At 45.1% G+C, this 20,169-nt stretch overlaps 1 protein-coding gene across 1 annotated transcript in view; it reads left to right on the top strand.

Annotated features, from left to right (window-relative positions):
• Nucleotides 1-297: 297 nt before the first annotated feature.
• The window catches only part of Enpp1 (ectonucleotide pyrophosphatase/phosphodiesterase 1), a 67,955-nt gene continuing 48,083 nt past the window's right edge, over nucleotides 298-20,169 (top strand). Inside the window, exon 1 of the mRNA XM_052169788.1 lies at nucleotides 298-518. Within this exon, the coding sequence (XP_052025748.1) occupies nucleotides 333-518 (186 nt within the window). The 5' untranslated portion in view covers nucleotides 298-332. The remainder of the gene's footprint in view (nucleotides 519-20,169) is intronic.

Below are 20,169 nucleotides of genomic sequence, written 5' to 3' on the forward strand. Positions count from 1 at the left end.
GGGGCTCCATGATCTCATGCCCTCTGCAGACCACACAGCGATTTCAGGCTAGGCAACGCGGGGCGATTCCTGCAAGGGTTCGTAGGGTGCCACGATCGCGGGCGGGGACAGGGTTTGGGGTGGAAGTTAAAGACACGCCCACGTCAGGGACCCAAAATAGACCACGCGCCCAGGGCCCGAAATCAGACAGGAAGCCAAATACCCGGGGCGTTGAGCGGCTCGGGCCGGAGCGCTGGCCGAGGGCTGGGAGCCAAGGGTCCGGCGGGGGCGGCGCGGGGCGGGGCGGGGCTGCGAGCCTATTAAAGCTCGGCCCGCGGGGGCAGAGCGGGGCGATGGAGCGCGACGGCGACCAGGCAGGGCACGGGCCCCGGCACGGGCCAGCGGGAAACGGCCGCGAGCCCGAGTCTCCTGCTGCGACTTCGCTGCTGGCCCCTATGGACCTAGGAGAGGAGCCTCTGGAGAAGGCGGAGCGCGCCCGCACCGCCAAAGACCCCAATACCTACAAAGTGCTGTCGCTGGTAGGTCGGTGCTTGCTGCGACCCGACACCCGGGAGGGAGCGAGGGCGAGCAGAGAGCAGGGTCAGAACCCAGTGGCACAGCTGAGAGCATGGGCGCCTCCTGCGCCAGCACCGGGTGACCTGCAGGGTCCCTACCCCCTCGCCCAGCAGGAGCAGGCTGCTAAAATAGTCACCTGGAAATACCGTCCTCTTCTATCTGAGAATGCAGGATATTTAGAGGTGGAAACAAATGATCAGCTGGTCTTAGGATAGCGCAGCGATGTTTGTAGCCTTTTAGGTGGCCTAGGTCAGGGTACAGGTGGTGCTCGTGGCTGTAGATGAATTTATTCCAGTTGAAAGATTTATCACAGCTTTTGAAAGTATCGGGAACTTTAGAAACACCCATGTTTGGCTGTGTAGTGGTGTTTCCAGGCAGTTGTTTAGAAGCCCCATCGATATTCATGTTTATGTGACTGGGAAGAGGTCTGGGATTCATTGCCCACTCTTTGAACCACAGACAGCAGCGCTGTTTGTGGTGTCCCGGCACAGCTGCCTGCTAGATCCCTCTGGTATTTTGTTAGGACAGTTGTAGAATCTACAGCCAACTTCTGGAAACAGGAGGCCGATTTTTCACTCCGGATCTTCCTTGGGTCAGAAAGGCTGAGTCCTTTGGTTGTTCTAAGTTTTGGTGGGGGTTTACATTATTCTTCCAAAGCTCAGTTTTGTCGTGTTAAAAAGAGAGCACATAGCATAGTTTCAATGGGGCTGAATGCGGGAAATGAATTCAGAACCGGAGGGGGCTGTATTTATTTTATAGTATGTGCAAACCACAGCTTTCTGTGGATAGCACACCGGAAAACATATTCTTACACGTATGGCTTCAGCACTGTTTTGTTGAAAAATCTCCTTTCTGATGTGTGTGTGTGTGTGTGTGTATGAACTGGAGGTATCATTACATTGCTTTGGGCCTACATAATCTCCTCCTTGGCATCATTTCTACTTCCACTGCCCTAATGGTTCTATGCAGACACCATGGCACGTTGAGAACCAGAATTCCTAGACTTAAGAGATGGTGTCATATCCTTAGTTTTTTAAAAATAAGTCTGAGGTTCAAACGAGAAGTCTCCCAAACCACAGGCTGCTTTATCCCAGGGTATAATTTTGTATCCTATGTCACTCATACGATACTGATGGGCATTTATTTAGTTTGAGTCTAGTAAGTGTTTTTGTTGTATGTTTTTTGATGGAAGATCGTAGGTGTTACAGGACTACTTAAATTACTGAGTATCAGTACCCTTAGCCACTGTGAGATGCTCAATAAAGACACAATGAATATTTATGAAATTGTAAGACATGATTATGGCTTACTATAAGTCTTTAAAGGGTTTCCAGTTATTGAATTCAGTTTTACTCATTTGTGTATAGGCCCACAATAGATGTCAACATAGGTCCACCTTTAGAACACAACGTTTTCACTCTGACACCTGCAGTGGGTTGGTTGACCAGCATTCCACCATTACAAATGGCTCTGACGGCACACTTCAGAAATTGTCATGCGTGTGCCCTAGAATTTCCTCAAAGAGATCAACTATGAATATTTGGTATATTTGGATACGGCATATTTTATGAGTTAGAACGAATCTTTGTCTTAGATAAATTTTAGATATTTATTTATTTTTAGTTTATGTGTATGATTGTTTAGCGCATATATATATGTATATATACACATACACGTATACGCACACATACGTATGCTACATCCCCACTCCAGCTATCCAGTGTTCTCAGCAGAGGCCTGAAGCAGTGTAATGGTGCATTTAGTTCCATTGTGCCCAAAGCAGTTCATCACAGTCAGGGAGTGTCACCACAGTCACACAGGACACTGAAAGCAGTCACCACAGTCACACAGGACACTGGAAGCAGCCACCACAGTCACACAGGACACTGAAAGCAGCCCCCACAGTCACACAGGACACTGGAAGCAGCCACCACAGTCACAGAGGACACTGAAAGCAGCCCCCACAGTCACACAGGACACTGAAAGCAGCCACCACAGTCACACAGGACACTGAAAGCAGCCCCCACAGTCACACAGGACACTGGAAGCAGCCACCACAGTCACAGAGGACACTGAAAGCAGCCCCCACAGTCACACAGGACACTGAAAGCAGCCACCACAGTCACAGAGGACACTGAAAGCAGCCCCCACAGTCACACAGGACACTGAAAGCAGTCACCACAGTCACACAGGACACTGAAAGCAGTCACCACAGTCACACAGGACACTGGAAGCAGCCACCACAGTCACAGAGGACACTGGAAGCAGGGCCTGCTCTTCTCCCTTTGTGTTTCTCTCTTCTTGCTTTCCCTCTGCAAGCAGCCCAGTGAATGTCCTGTCCAATTAGAATCCTGGGGCCAGGGAGTTGTCAAATTCCTTTGAGGGACTGTGTGTGTGTGTGTGTGTGTATGTGTGTGTTTGTGCGTGTATATGTGTATGTGTGTGTATGTGTGTGTGCATGTGTGTATATGTGTGTATGTGTGTGTGTATGTGTGTATGTGTGTGTGTATGTGTTTGTGTTTGTGTATGTGTGTATGTGTATGTGTGTGTTTGTGCGTGTGTATGTGTATGTATGTGTATATGTGTGTTTATGTGTGTGTTTATGTGTGTGTGCATGTGTGTATATGTGTGTGTTTATGTGTGTGTGTGTATATGTGTGTGTATGTGTGTGTATGTGTGTGTATATGTGTTTGTGTTTGTGTGTGTATGTGTTTGTGTGTGTGTATGTGTACGTATGTGTTTGTGTGTATGTGTGTGTATGTGTGTTTGTGTGTGTATGTGTATGTGTGTGTATGTGTGTGTGTGTCTGTGTGTCTGTGTATGTGTGTGTGTATGTGTGTATGTGTATATGTGTGTGTCTGTGTGTCTCTGTGTGTGTGTGTATGTGTGTATGTGTGTGTATTGTGTGTGTGTATGTGTGTGTGTATGTTTGTATACCTTGTGTGTATGTGCCTGGTTCCCACCGAGGATGTCGGATTCCTTGGAACTGTAGTTTACCGATGGTTACGAGCCACCATGTGGGTGCTGGGAACTGAACCTGGGTCCCTGCAAGAGCAACAAGGTGCCTCTCCGCTGTGCCCTCTCTCCACGGCAGGGCAGCTTCAGATCTTTTGATGAGCTACTGAGAGAATAGAATATCAGCCGCTTGGTTTCTCGCTGGAGCTCCTGGTTCAGGACTGAGCTGGAACTGAAACCTACTCTTTCTCTTTTCCTCCTCTACTTTAATAACCCTCTCTCAGAAGCCCTCAAGGGAACGCTGACAACTGTCATCAAAGCGCTCTGGGATATGTTTTCTAGAGACAGCCATAATCATTGGATTTATCTTGTTTCTTTTTTCAGATTAAGCATCAGCACATTTTGTATGACGCTGAAGAATCAGGTTGGGCTAATTGTATCCTGGGGTTAGGATCAGGGAGGCCCCCCACTCCCTGGCCACAGGATTCTAATGGGACAGGATAATCACGGGGCTGCCTGCAGAGGGAGGATGACACAGTGGTGACACGATTGTGTGCTTTTCTCAGATTTTTCTAATATTACTGAAAAGAATGTAGTTACATCAGAATAGAGGAAGAAAGGGGGATCTTGCCCGGGTGATGTTTCATCTCAGGACTTTGGGCAGTGGCAAGGATTCTACCTGGTTACTCAGCAGGACTAAAGAAACAGCAGGAGGGAGAGACAAGCACTGCTTCCAACGTCCCCTGTGACGTGTGTTAGTATTCCCTGGCTGTGATAACTACGTTGGCAATTAAGTTGCCAAGGGAAAAGGCTGAGCAGATCATGGTACTGAGATCAGGGTACCAGAGGTTCCGTTACATTGCTTTGGGCCTCTGCTGAGAGAAAGTGGGCACTGGAGTGGAGAGTGAGGACGGATAAGCAAACACAGATGGAGCCCGGGATCCCACAGTCCCCTTTGAGTGAACACCACCCATGACCCGCGAATCTCCCACGAGGGAGATTTTCAGATCTACCACTTCCTAATGGTACTGCCCTACGGACTAAGAGTTTTAGCTCATGAAGCTTTGGGTAGATATTTGCAGTCTCACGTACAGCAGTGTTACACATGAGATGCCTTTGCTTGGCTCCAGATCAAGTTTGAACTGAAATAGTCACTCCTAAAGTCGGGCTCAGGCGTCTCTCTAGAATACCATTGTTCTCTATTCTAGTTCTAAATGGACGAGTAGCTTTTACGTAGTTTGCAGCGTGTGCTCTAGTTAGGCCTTCTAAAGCAAGACTGCTATGAGTTTGTGATTGTCTTCTATAATTATAAAGATAGAGATTTGCTCTATGACACAGGCTTTGCTGTTGGTAGTGGTAACTGAAGACTGTTTTGACCTTTCCGTTAGAGTTCTTTCAAGAAGTAGAAGTTGACCTTGTTCCTAGTTAGACTAGGGTGTGACCAGTTAATTCTCTAGCTTCTTTCCTCTTCCCATTATCCTAAAGTGTTCAGAATAACTCTCTCAGTCAGATTTGGATTGACATTGTCCATTAATTTTCAAATTTAATATGTGCCTACTATGGCTTTTGCATTTTATTTCAAAATGACCAGGGTATTTCCAAAGCTAGAACAGTCTAAAATTTGTCTCTAAAAGTCCTTGTCTTGTCAGGGCTTCTATTCCTGCAGAAACATCATGACCAAGAAGCAAGTTAGGGAGGAAAGGGTTAATTCAGCTTACACTTCCACACTGCTGTTTATCACCAAAGGAAGTCAGGTCTGGAACTCAAGCAGGTCAGGAAGCAGGAGCTGATGCAGAGGCCATGGAGGGATGTTCCTTACTGGCTTGCTTCCCCTGGCTTGCTCAGCCTGCTCTCTTATAGAGGCCAGGGATGGCCCTACCCACAAGGGGCCCTCCTGTCTTGATCACTAATTGAGAAAATGCCCCACAGCTGAATCTCGTGGAGGCATTTCCTCAACTGAAGCTCCTTTCTCCGTGATAACTCCAGCCTGTGTCATGTTGACACACAAAACCAGCCAGTACAGTACTTGGTTCACATGCTCTAATATGTACAGAAGATAGAGGAGCCCAGATTCATCGTGTTTCTATTGGGTCTCTGACAGTACCTGACTCTCGCCTGCATTTGGTTGGTTGAATGAATACACTACACACTTTATTTCTAGTTAGAATCATGGGAAGACAGAACACTCAGTTATAAAGTCAGAATGTGAGGAATCCAAATTCACTTGGCACTTGGCTGTACCTCGGGAGCAAGATAAAAACAGGGCTAGTATTTTACTTGGATGACGGTAATGGAAGAAGTCATGAATGACTGGGATGAATGAGGGCCAGCGTGCCTGAGCAGGGCCCACGCTAAGCCTGTCGTAATTTAGGTTCAGGATCAGAAATGTAACCCTGAGCTTTCTTCCCCATTGGCACATGCAACTCAGGTGTGGCCAGACCAGGATATATAAAAAGGCCAAAACAAACCTCCCTCCCTCATGCCAGGACTTCTTGTGCTTTGGTAACTGTTGTCTTACTTGTCTTTTTTTCCTGACTTCAGCCGTGGAGTCTCCTGCAGATGCTCTTCTGGGTCTCCTGTTCCTGTCCTTGCCTTGAGGCCTGTTTCTCTCCCCCTGACAAGCTCTATAGCTCGGCGTTTGTACCCCACGTAGTCACTTTCTCGGGAACACGGCCGTGGTCTCAACACCCCTTTAATTCCTCTTCTCTTTCACTCTGCCTCTTCCCTGTCATTGAAACATCTTAATCATGACTCTGGACATAATGGCCGTGTGGAACATGTTAAACGCCATGGATAAGAGAGAGCTGGAGGCCTCTAACCATTCTAGAATATGGACAGAAATTTCGGTTGCCAACTCCTTTTTTCCTCCCACTAGTTTTTCTTTTCCAGATACCAATATTTAAAATAAAAATAGTTTCATTTTATAGGCAGTATTTTTGTTTTTTTGATTTTGATCAGTGCCATTGAAATCTCCCTGTCTCTCTGTCTCTGACTCGCTCATGTGTTTAAAGATTAGCAGATATATTTCATCTGTATTATAGGCTTTAAGGACAAGCTACAGAACCTAGTCATGATTCATGACTTATCATTTTTTTGCAAGAGAGATTGGCATTTCAAATTTTAAACAACTTACTAATGAATAAACTTTTGGATGATAACAAAACTAGAGAACGGTCTCTGGATAAAATAAACTTGCTTCCATCGACCATGAAATATGTCCCCCTACTCCCTCCCCCCCCAAGATGGTCAATAAAAACTTTGGGCTTTTGGAGTCAAGATAGAACATAGATTATTTATGTAAGCATAAATCTGCAGTGGAAGAATAGACAAAATGCTAATTCAACATGAGAAATACCTCACTGTCTAAACAAAAGTTATGGATTTACTAAGGAGAGAAAGAATCTAAGAAGGTTTTTCAAAACAGTGACAAGAATGTTGTATTAAATATTAACTGGAGCACGTGACCACAGCATTTTAGTTAGTGAAGGCTTTAGGACAACAGTCAAATAACTGTTGTTTTCTCCTCTTGTTTTTCAGGAGAATTGGTGGAAATTAGGTGGTAAAGCCTTGGTGGTTAAAAATGTTCATGCTGTGTAAGGAAGTTTCAAAAGCCTTTTCCCATATATATTTTTATTGACTCGTGGCACATGAATTGTATATTAGGAAAACACAGTAATAGCCAGGTCTGTCTTACAGTTAAGGAAATAGGCACAGAGGAATTCTTTCAGGATTCTAGAATGTTTGTGTGCCTGGAGACAATCTGGGGTTGCCTTAAAGGCAGAGATTCCAGAGGTCTCAAGTTCTGATTTGGAAGATCTCGAAGTGGTGGAATGCATCCAAGGACTGTGTGTGTGTGTGTGTGGTGTGGTGTGTGTGTGTGTGTGTGTGATGTATGTGTATGCAAGAATGTGTGTGTGTGTGTGTGTGTGTGTGTGTGTGTGAGAGAGAGAGAGAGAGAGAGAGAGAGAGAGAGAGAGGTCAGCTTGTTCTGTTGTTCCTCAGGTACCTTCCTCTTATGATTTAAGAGGATTCCTTCAGTAGCCTAGGCTTCCTAGCAGCCCAAAGATCAGCCTGTCCCTGTCTCCCCATCACTTGGCTTTCCTTTCCTTTCTTTTCCTTTCCTTGCCTTTCCTTGCCTTGCCTTGTCTTTTTTCTTTTCCCCTCCTTCCCTTCCTCCCTTCATGGGTTCTAGGGACTGAAGACAGGTCCCTGCTCTGACACTGCGAGCTCGCACTAACTGAGCTCTCCTTCCAGTCTGGCGTGTGCCATTAACGGCTAACTAAGGGTATTCAGGTGGAGGCTGCTCCTTTTCTCCACGTGTGGGAATGTACTTGGCTGAGCAGACTCCATGGCATCAGTTAGAGGAAGACCTTGGCCCCAATCCCGCCTCATCTCTTCACCCTCTCTGTAGAGACCAAATGTCCCACCCAGATGTATCACTTCTGACTACCCCAGACTGTCACCTTCCTTCCTCTGTGATTTCCATAATGAATGATAGGAATCTAAGAGCTCCTCGCTAGTGTGGTGATATACGGATCACTTATATGGTGAGATGTGTTTCTCTTGATAATTTGCTGGGTAACTTTTCCTGGGGATCCCACAAGCTGTGTACTTTTAGTTAATATTGATTCAGTAATGTGTGTGTGTGTATGTGTGTCCGTGTCCAATATTCATAACTGATAGTGTCACTGCTTAATTTTCTCACTGTACTATAGGACTTTGCAAATATTCAGCTGTCAAACATCCTCTCTGGCTGTGGTTTGGGGGCCATAAAGAATGTTCTAGCTTGTTCCCATGCAAGGCACTTTTGAGAAGAAATTTCTTTGTTTCTAAAGCTAGTTTCTTGTCTTGGAAAATTTGTTGGGCATCTGAGTTGTTACACACTTGTAATGGGCCATCTGAGGTCTGTCGTCTCTTACAGAGAACAAAACAGAGACTCAGTAACTTCTTTTGTTTGTTTTTTGGAATTGTTTTTTTCGAGACAGGGTTTCTCTGTATAGCCCTGGCTGTCCTGGAACTCACTCTCTAGACCAGGCTGGTCTCGAACTCAGAAATCTGCCTGCCTCTGCCTCCCAAATGGTGGGATTAAAGGCATGCGCCACCACCGCCCAGCGACTCAGTAATTTTTATGGTGACATTATATGTATTACCAGAATTCTCCTAAGTAGACTTTCACATTAATCTGGACCATCTTCATGTGATTTTTAGATAAGTGTGCTTATAGTTCAAAGGCAATATAGCTGGAGCAAAGTTTCAGCCAGAATATTTAGGTAGCGGTTCTCAAAATGGGATTAGCAGATTCTTGGGGGTTCCTTAGGAACTTGCATGGGGAACTCTAGCTCAGAATCACAGTCATTGTCATCATCGTCATCATCATCATTGTCATCATCATCAACAACAACAACAACAACAACAACAAGGTTTCACTATGTCTCCCTGCCTATTTGGAAGTTCTTGTGTAGACCAGGTTGTCCTCAAACTCATAGAAATCCCTAATACCTCTACCTTCTGAGTGTTGGGATTAAAAGGTGGCACAAATCAGTCTTACCTGAATAGAACAAGATGTTCCTTGCCCTCTCACCATGTTGGTTTTAGGTGATAGTGTCTTAGTGCACTGGAGTGAATGAACCCCATGGTGCCTTGGTGGAAGGAGGTTAAGGCAGTGTGAGTCACAACCAGTTTTAAGCTCTTCCCCAATTCACAAATGAATGAGGCTGTGACTATGGCTATTTAGTTTGGCTTTGACAATTCCTGTGTGTGTGTGTGGGGAGGCGGAGTCACCTCTAATCTACTCTTCTAATTCCTGGTCTGGCTATGTCCCCAGCAGTGTACCCCAGACACTTGCTGTTTCTCCTGGTCATGTGCTTGGGATCCATCTCCTCTCATGGTGACTTCCTCTTCCTTTTTCCTTTTTCTTTCTTCCTTTCTTCTCTCTACCCCGAACCAGGTAACTCCAAACCCACCTACCTCTAATCCCTGTAATTGGCTAATAGTCAATTGGCTGTAGTCAATCTTATTTAACCAATAGTTTAAGGAACAAGATTTGCACAACAAAACTTTGTGAAAGTGAAAATTCGATGGTAGGCCTAGACCTTCAGGCACAGAATTTAGCATCATAACACATAGCAACAGGCCAACCCTCTATAGCAATGGGCTGGATTAGACAAGTAGTCATTGACTTCTATTTAAACATCTACAATAACACCCTGCCAAAAACTCCTTAATGTAAAAGAATGTCCTAGAGAGAGCAACAAACATGATCCTTATTACACTGCTTTTATTAATTTTATTAATTTATTAATAATTCTAATTATTAAAGTTTAGCCATCATTCATTTTTTTTTCTGTAGGATGGAACTGAAAGGGTGCATGTAACACACCAGCCATTGATGAAAGAACAGTAGTTTTCTGCTAGAAATGAGAGCCTGCAGTTAGGTTAAAACCAGATGGGTTCCTCTGTTGGGGGTGAGGGTGGCAATTTACAAACCTGTGCTTTTTTAATGTAGGTCTTGTATGGCAAGCGTTTCTCCACTGAGCGCTGAGCCTCCTCCTCAGCCTTTACAGATTCCACACACTTCTCCATGCACAGCATCTTGCGGTCCTGTCAGCCTCTACCTCTTGTTGGAGGTATAAAAATCATGCCTCAGAAAAGGTTGAGAGATTTTCTAAGATCACAAAAACGTGTTCCTTTGTGGATCTCACCAGTGTGGCTGTTGGTGAATAGTTTTAGAGTCAGACAGAATTAAGATTAAACTAATATTGTGATTAGCTGATTAAGAAAAGATTGTGTCCTGGATATCAATTTCCTCAGCTGCGAAGCCAAAACCACCTCCCTCATGTATTGTTAAGAGAGTCAGATAATACGAGGTGGCACATTATGGTCCCTGAGCATGTTTTTTGTTGTAGTTAATAGTGTGACCTTGTAATGCCTCAGTGTTACAAAAATCCCTTTGGAATTTGTAAGAAATCTAGTGTCACAGGCCCCACCCCAGACCTTCTGGACCATCATTTTTACACATTAAAATTTGAAGTGTCCCAGCTTACCACAAGTCTGAGGTCCAAAACTGGAGTTTTTGTTCCTGGGATTTCTAATCGATAATCAATCATGCCATTGCTATCATGCATTAAACAGCAAACCAGACAAACAAACAAACAAACAAACCAAGGGCTCACTGTGGCCTGGGTTGTGGTGAACTGGATTGGGCTGGTCCTACTTCCAATGGCCCATTTGCTTCCCTGGACAGCAGGTGACCAGGAACTCATCCCTTCAAGGCACAGTTTCCCTCTTATGGGGAACTAACTCACTGTGCCCTTGCCAGAGGCTTAGTTTAATTACCATCCTCACCCTGCTGTGACTTGCCCCTTAATTGCTGTTTATTGCTCCAAGTGCAGCCAAGTTTCTGCTGTGGCTATCTGTAGATAGCAGATGTTTTTCTGAGTCTGCCATTTGTCTATCCAGACACCATATTGATTTTTCTTGCAGCACTCACTCAGGAGAGCTCTCCGCTTAAACTTCTGTTGCAGACGCTTGACACAGCCAAGCAAAGGGATCTCTTAGCGGTACTCCTCGGGTGACGGTGCATCAGATTAAATATTCTGGGCACCGAGTTTGTTCCGTGATACCGCATTGTCCAAAAACATCGGCTTTCAGTAGAATGCCACCTAGCATCGTAGAGATGTGAGGTTCTGGGATTCCAGGAAGTGTAAATGAACTCTGTTTAGGAGGGAAGGTGTAGAGCACTGTGCATAGACAGACTCTCAATCTTAGCTACTTTCAGGTTGCCCAGGGGAATGAATACAGAGCCATTTGTGTATTGTTTATTTAAATACCATATACAGTCAGTTTAAAGGAAGGTGCTGTGAAGAACTCCAGCAGACACAGTATGCATTCATCTGTCGTCTGGAAATGGAAAGGAAAAGCATTACTTGTTTTTCTGGAATGGTTCAAACAAAGTGAGGGGATCATGTGGAGTGTAAACTAAGTGTTATTTGTTATTTGATATTTGTTATTGGATAGTCTTTTCTTTTTTGGACTCATTGTCAGTTAGAGAATCAAAGAAGTCAAGATGTCTTTCCAAAGTGCTTCAGATCTGCTCACACAGTCTTCTGCTGTACTCAGCTAGGAGATTTCCCCATCTATTATATGTATCTATGGATGTATGATCTATTTTCTGTTTCTATATATGTATGTGTGTATTGTCTGTCTATCTGTCTGTCTATCTATCTATCTATCTATCTGTCTATCTATCTATCTATCTATCTATCTATCTATCTATCTATCTATCATCTATCTACCTGCCTTCTACCTACCTACCTACCTTCCTATCTACCTATTTCTGTCTATCTGTCTGTCTTAGTTATGACTTTCATTGCCGTGAAGAGACATTATGATCAAGGCAACTCTTGGATTTAATTGGTGCTGGCTTACAGATTCTGAGGTTCAGTCTGTTATCATCAAGGTGGGAGCATGGCATCATCCAGGCAGGTATGACACAGGAGCAGCTGAGTGTTCTACATCTTGATCTGAAGGCCTCTAGGAGAAGACTGACTTCCAATCTTCTCAAGGAGGAGATTCTCGAAGCTCAGCCTCACAGTGACACACTTCCTCCAACAAGACCACACCCACTCCAACAAGGCCACACCCACTCCAACAAGACCACACCTACTCCAACAAGGCCATACCTACTCCAACAAGGTCACACCCACTCCAACAAGGTCACACCTACTCCAACAAGGCCATACCTACTCCAACAAGGTCACACCTACTCCAACAAGGCCATACCTACTCCAACAAGGTCACATTTCCTAAGGGCCAAGCACATTCAAACCACCACACTATCTCTCTCTTTTTCTCCATCCATCATATCTGTCTATCATCTATCTATCTATCTATCTATCTATCTATCTATCTATCTATCTATCTTATCAATCTATCCATCTATCATCCAACCATCTGCACAGTGAATATGTGTGTGTGTGTGTGTGTGTCACTGCACACACGTGGGGTCAGAGAATAACTTCTTGGAGTCTATTCTCTCCTTCCACCATGTGGGCCCAAGAGATGGATATCAGTCTAGACAGTCAGCACCTGTATCCACTGGAGCCATCTTGCTTGCTCCCACAAGGTCCCTTACTGGAACCCAGTGGAATCCAGTATTTACAATCAGGCCATAAATGCATGGGGTAAGCCCTGTGGTATCTCCATCTCCTTCCCTTCAGCCCTGGAACTACAGGCATTTAGCATTATGTCTCACATGGTTGCTGGTGACTGGGCTGGGTACCTCTGTTAGGGTCCACAATTCACCAAAGAATGATACCAGGAATCAAATAGTATGCAAAAACAAAGATTGTTTTATTCTACGTTACACAGGGACTGCAAGTCAAGGCAGTAGGATAAGAGGACTGGTCATGGAAGACACAAAGATGGTCAGTCAAGGAAACCAGTTGAAGAGGGACTCATACCAACCCTGAGACTGTTCTGTATTGTAGACTCTTTCTGACTAAGGCCATGGATTCTTTGACCACTCCTGAGTAGTCAACATAGAAACAACTATTCCATGCTTAAGTCTGCACAGCATCCTCCCTGGCTGGAGGAACAGCAAATCTGGGCCTCTTCTCTTTGGTAAGACTCCCTCTGTCAGGAAGGAGAGGGAATCCTGCAGGGCCATTATGGAATTTTCCATCTCCTGTACATCTGCATCTATAACCATCCATTTGTTGATTTTACAACCTCAGTTGTATTTACATCCTCAGTTGTATTTACAACCAGGTCATAAATGCATGGGGTAAGCCCTATGGTCTGAGCCCATCAAGTGTTCTTTGGGGACAGCATGTATCCTGGAATGGTAAGTGTTACAGAGGTGGGAATAGGCAGGTGGTACCTTACCTTAATTCCAATGTAGAGTCCCTGTCTGGTAACCAACCGTTCTGTATTAAGTCCCAGGTGAGAGGAGTTAAGAACTAGTGTTCAAATGGCCTTCTTGCCAGCCATTGTGAACTTGATGATGAGGTTGTTGCATCGCCCCCCTGGGAGGTACCCGAATATAATAAGGGGGCTCCCACTTTATCCACTGGGGTAGCATTAAAGTGGAAGTGGTCTATCCACATCCTATCCCATCTACCCTAACAGCCATGGGCATGGTCAGGGTATGGAGTGAGGTCCTTTCCAGAGAGATTCCAGAGTCTTGTGGTTGTATCTCTTAATCCAGACTTTGTCACTTGGCTCAAAGCAATGTGGGTTAGGGGAAGGAGCAGACTCATAAACCTGGCAGATGTCAGGTAGAGTTGCTTCCAAGGGTTTAGAACACTTATGTTAGTCATATTCAGCTAAGATGTCAGACTGGAGGTTAGGCAGAACGGGAGAGGGCCTCTTATATAGCATCTGAAAGGGGGTGAGACCTAAAGTATGGGGGGGGGTGTTCCTAGCCCTTTATAAGGCATAAAGTAGGAGGAATGTTCGGTCACAGCTGTTTCAAGAGTTAATTTGGTCAAGACATCCTTCAGAATTCCCATACTTGACTTCAGGTTGATAGAACTGGGATGCTAAGGATGGTTTGTTTGCTTCTGGGGTATCTGACAGCATGCATTGGCCAGACCCCCTTGACTATGCACCCCAGATAGGTAACTTCAAGCTGACAAAGCTGGGCCTTCTTAGTAGACACTTGGTAGCCAACTGACTCAGCTCCTGTAGCAGGTCTCCTGTGGCCTCCTGGCATGTTTCCAAGTGTCTCCCTCCGCCCCCCACAGGAGGCACTCTATATACTGGAGTACAGTTATTTGGGGGTATTCACCCAAGTCCTCATGCAGTGCCCTGTCCAAGATGGTGGGTGAGTTCTTGAATCCTTAAGGCAGGCCTGCCCGTGTCAGCTGTCCTTTGAAGCTTCTATCCAAATCTTGCCATTCAAGGGCTAGTAGAGGCTGGCTTTTGGGTGCTGAAACTTGCAACGGATGTCAGGGGCAGCTTGGTTAACAAAAGCCATGTTCGCAGCAGACTGCTGCTCTTGGGCTTCTGCCTTAAAGGAAGTGTAGGTCCTATAGGCGTCTAAATGTCTTTCTAGATATTCCCTGGGCTCTCATTTTTTCCCTGCACCACTGGCTCACTTTAGATAAATTTGTGGGCCATTTGGCAGCCTCTTGGAGCCCCCCCTCAACAGAATCTGGTGGTAGACCTGGATGGAGCCTCTCCTTACCTTCAGCAGTGTTAAAATCCCAGTTGGGTCAAAGTCAAAGGAAAGTCTCCATTGATATCAGCCTGGACTTGAGTGGGCAGCCCATTTGCTCCTGGAACCAGTTTCCAGGTGGCTCCTACAATCTCCTCTGTCTCTGTCTCTCTCTCTCTCTTTCTCTCTCTCCTGTTGTGAAAAGGATCCAGAGCAATTCTGAGTCAGCAGGATTGACCTGCGTGTGAGAGCTAATGGTCTCTCTAAAATGGGAGGATCTGCAACTTCCAATTGTAAAGATCATCACTATAAAGATGGCACAAATGTCACAAGCTGAGATTTAGTCTCCTGAACTGCCAGATTGAAGCTTGTTCTGTCACCCGCCTGTCTCACCTCGTGCTTCAAGGCACTTTACACACGCTGGTTCTATTCTGTCTCCTCTCCTCAGTCAGCACCCTGGGATCTCCCTCTGTGTAACCTCTCACATGAAATATCTCTTAGCTGCTCTCTGGCCTAACTCCCATGACCCTAAAGCACTCCATTGCTATTAAGTCATGTGGAGGTCACAGCGTTTAGTGGTTAGGGGACAGACTTTGGAACCCGAATGCTGGGGTGTTGACTTTACCTCTGCCAACAACTGCTGTGTGTTCCGGGCAAGACCCCAACTTTCCTGTGTCTTAGTTTCCTTGCCCGTATGAAAAGGGAGAACAGTCGCCACCTTTATGCCTGATAGACTCCAGATGCAGACTTTGTGTTTACTGTTCCTGTGGTGCTTTGTGATTTATTCCCTGAGAAGTTGGAGCTCCTTGGGTGACAGTGTTCTGTGACTGTCTGGACTCTGGTGCTGTGTAGGCACCTGGAAGATATTTGCTTTGTTCTCATAGTCTACACCCCGGGGGGGGGGGCGGGAACAGGGGGGGTAGGTAGCTGTCCAAGAATCACAAAAGGGAGTTATCAAGAAGCAGCTGTGGGAAGTGCTGCCCAGGAGCTGTACACAGGGCAGAGGGTGAAGCGTAAGAAGATTGAGGTCTTGGCATGAAGAGGCTTCCCTGAGGAGGCACCAGGCCTGGAGAGAGGGATCTGAGGGGAGACTGCGGCCTAAACAGAGGCCCTGGGAGAAAGGAGCATGTGTCTCAGTCCCAGCCCTGGCAGGCCTGCTGTGCAGAGCTTCTGTTTGAGATCTCCCCCCTCCCTCCCTCCCTCCCTCCCTCCCTCCCTCCCTCCCTCCCTCCCTCCCTTTCTTTACCCCTCCCCCTCTCTCTGTGTGTGTCTCTTTCTCTGTCTCTCTGTCTCTTTCTCTCTCATCGTGTATGTGTGTATGTGTGTGTGTGACATGTTCCAAGGCCAGCTGTTCCTGGCAGGTTCTTGCAGTCCGGTCTGAAGGGTTTGGGTTTTCCAGAGTGACTGGAAAGTACTGAAGTATTTTTCTGATGGTTGTTTGCTTTTGTTTTCTTCTTTGGTATTAGCAACAAGATAAGGTCTGATTTACATTTACAAAGGTCATTTTAGTATTAGCGATAGGTATAAATCGAAGAGTGGGTATAGAAAGATACACTGCCTTATTTCTATTTTGGGACCACTTTGTAACTTCTCCCCTATGGGGTGGGCACGTGAGGTTATTATATTGACATGCTAATGAATTAATATTAAGTACAGTAAAAATTCATTACCCGAGCCACATTTCCAAAGTACAGTATGAAGTTTTACTGCAACATTGAGATTTACAGGTCTGTAGAACATTTCTGTTGTCTGTTGGACAGCAACTGTGCATTGTGATGTCGTACAAGTTTTGTTTGTGTAATGTGGGGAATCAAACCCCAGGCCTTGTACATGCTACGTAGTCTGCCACTAAGCCACAGCCCCAAAGTTCTTTTTATTTCTAACCCTTTATCGAATAGTAGTAGTAGTAGTAGTAATAATGACATATAACACTTGTTAAAGATACATTTACTAAGAGAATAAAACACATTAAAAGGGTTAAGCATAAATGTTCTTATAAATATACTTTTGAGATTCTTTACCCACATGAACGTGTATAATTAAATTGACTGAAGTCATAATAAACATGTTAAAAGTTATTATGGTTGGAAAACTGTCATCCCTCCCTAATTATAAACCCACATATCCATTACCTGTTCATAAATTCTGTCCCTACGTTGCTGGTGTCGTGATGGGATGGAGCAATTCTTGGAACTTTTTCAAAGGTTAAAGGTTGCTTGATCTTCCTTTATACTGTTGCCAGTAAAAAGAAGAAAAAAAAGCCCTGAAATTTATTTGACTTTCTCTCTGTTATTCTTGAGTCTTTTTTTTTTATTATTAATTGCATTTGTCTCGTGGCCACTTCACACATGTATATAATGCACTCTGGTTGATCCCACTTCCACTCTCCTACCTGCCTCCTATAACCCCCAATCACTCCACACTCCTCCCTGCAAATCCCTTTCTCACACACCTGGCTTTTTGTCTTGTGTTGTGACATCTTCACTTAACCAGGAGGTCTGTGAGAGCAGTGGTTTGGACCTGTTCATTGGAACCCGGGGGGTACACACTGAAGACAATAGTGACTCCTCTCCATCAATCTATTGCTAGTCAGTGAATAGAGAGGTATGGGGTCTCCTGTGCCCCTGATACCATACTCTCTCTGCACCCCCATAATTCATTTCTTTTCACTTTCTTCTAGTCTCCTGCCATTATTCTCCATTGCCTTTGTCTTACTCAGGGTTTCTATTCCTGCACAAACATCATGACCAAGAAGCAAGTTGGGGAGGAAAGGGTTTATTCAGTTTACACTTCCACATTGCTGTTCATCACCAAAGGAAGTCAGGACTGGAGCTCAAGCAGGTCAGGAAGCAGGAGTTGATGCAGAGGCCATGGAGGGATGTTTCTTACTGGCTTGCTTCCCCTGGCTTGCTCATTTTGCTTTCTTATAGAACCCAGGACCACCAGCCCAGGGATGGCACCACCCACAAGGGGCCCTCCCCCCTTGATCAGTAATTGAGAAAATGCTCACAGCTGGATCTCATGGAGGCACTTCCCCAACTGAAGCTCCTTTCTCTGTGATAACTCCAGCCTGTGTCAAGTTGACACACAAAACCAGCCAGTACAGGCTTATTCTGGCTTGAGCCAGGGAGCTTGGGTAATGGGGCCAGGAAGGGTCATTTCTCTTCAGCTCCAGGTCAGCAGGAATTAGTGTTACCGCTTTGGTGTTCTTGGCAAACAAAACAAGAGCCAGACTTAGAGATCTAGTTGTGCTCGGGTGTGCAGGGTCTGCTCATGGGGTCTATACGGGGGAAGGAAGCACGTAGGTCTGTTCAGGTGGTAAAGGTGAGCTCTGATGCCCTGTGGATGGCTAGTGGGAGCCATGCTCAGTAGACACATTGGCTACACCATGTACTGTCCTCAATTAAAATAACCCTTTGAGGTTGTGCAAGAAGGATCAGCTATCTCAGGAAGAGTATGTGACCCCATGGCATTCTTCAGTCAAGGCAATCCCCGTAGGAGACTACTCTGAACAGCTGGGGTAAAATTCCTTCAGCCCTGGAGACCACTCCCAACAGCTGGCGTGGAATTACTTCAGCCCTGGACACTTCAATTTGGAGTGTCCAGTGCTGACCAGTGTGTCCAGTACACTTAGGAAACAGATGTGAAAATCAAGTCCACACGCTGATCACATATTGCTGAAATATATAAACATTCAAGCAATTAACTTGGTTTTTTTCTCCACATAATAAAACCATAGATTATTTATTATTTCCATACTCCAGCCTGTCAATCCCCAAGAAATTAAAATTACAGATATTAAAAAAATATTCATTAATAAACAAATGATTAAAATTGTGTTATATGCAAAGAGATGAATCAATACTGCGTGTAGAATTATTTCTTAGTTACGTCTTCACAGCTATGTTAGAATATTAATACATTTTAAGAAATGAAAATAGACCAAAGGTTTTAAGCAAAATGGAAATTTGTAGTAGAGTAATTCTGATTTTTTCTGACTTCCCTGTTCTCCAATAAATACTCTATTTTTACAACAGTTTTAGATTTTCAGGAAAGTTGTAACCCACACCCTTCCCTGTGTCGACAGAGACAAGAACAATCACCAGGGCCCCCTTCTCTTGTCTTTAATCTTCTAGGACTCCCTCCAGGAATGACAGATTACACTGAAGATTTCTACCCCATCTCCTCCACCTAAATGTCCCAGACTCTCCTTGACTTTGGTGACTTGGGCAGTCTGGGGAGGATTGCCGTATTTTTTGGAGTGTTCCTCTTTTAGGATTTACCTGATATGCTCCTCATGATTAGACTTGGATAGTTAAGTCTTAGGAGGCAGTCAGAGGGTTAAAGTGCTGTTCTATACATTATGCATATTAATGCGACCTATCCACCATGTCCTTTTTGTCCCCCCCCCCTTGGTCCATTTTCATAATATTCCTTTGGAAGAAAGGTGTATATGACTTTCTGCCTCCCAAGTGCTGGGGTTACAGGTGTCTGTCACCACACCTGGCCACATTTCACTTTGATCACTGGACGTCAGAATTAACTGAGTTATAGGAAGCTCAGCTGCCTCTCGGCAGCTACAGAACTGTGTCTACCTCGAGATGGCATCAGAGTCACAGCTTAAGGGCTTAGTCTCCAAAATCGAACCCCCTTCTGGTGGGTCTGTTGGTTTAAACCTCAGTTTGTTGTAAGCTTCGAGTTGCTTTTACCCTGGCTGGTTCCCAGTCTCCTTGGGAAAATTCTAGCAATTTTCTCGAGGGGCTCGCATATCTCAAAGGAATACATTTATAGTTGCTATAAAAGATATTGCTGAAGGACGTGGATGAAGAGATGTGTGAGGCAAGGTGCGTGAGAAGAGAGTGTGGTTTTGTGCTCTCTGTGTCCCCTCTTACCGGGAACCTGCATGTGTTGAGTTGTCCGGACCCCGCCCATCGGATTCACGGCTGAGAGCCTAGTCTCCAAAACTGCACCTACTTCCAGTTTACCCGTCGTAAGCCTCAAGTTGTTTTTACCCTGCGGATGACTGGAAGTCAGGATTCTCCCAGTCTCTTTGTCTTGGGAGCTCTCTGTATTTTAATGAAGACTTCACTTCACGCATGATTGAGGCATGTTGAACTCTGACAAAAGGGGGAGCATCTATCGATAATACACTGGCGTGGACATCCAGGAAGGCTTGCTGAGGCAATTCTCTGGCCTCTTTCTGTGGCATTCCTGTCTTCAAAGTAGGAATGAGCTTTCCTTACTCCAGGGTGGGTCAGACACTGCTCGCATCTTATTGTCCTCTATCAGGCAGGGGACGGCCACATGATTTCTTTATGGCTGGTTACCGACAGAAGATTAGTGTTTCAGTGACCTGCTCTGGGGAAGAGAAATACTAGTTTCTGAAGGCTTCTAAGGCAGTATTAATGGACAAAGGCTGAAGTCAGTATGAATATGGATACATTTAATATCACACATTGTTGGCAGAGGTTTTGCTGTTATCACTTTGCTCCAATAAATGC

This window comes from Apodemus sylvaticus, chromosome 23, assembly GCF_947179515.1.
Source record: "Apodemus sylvaticus chromosome 23, mApoSyl1.1, whole genome shotgun sequence".
NCBI lineage: Eukaryota > Metazoa > Chordata > Mammalia > Rodentia > Muridae > Apodemus > Apodemus sylvaticus.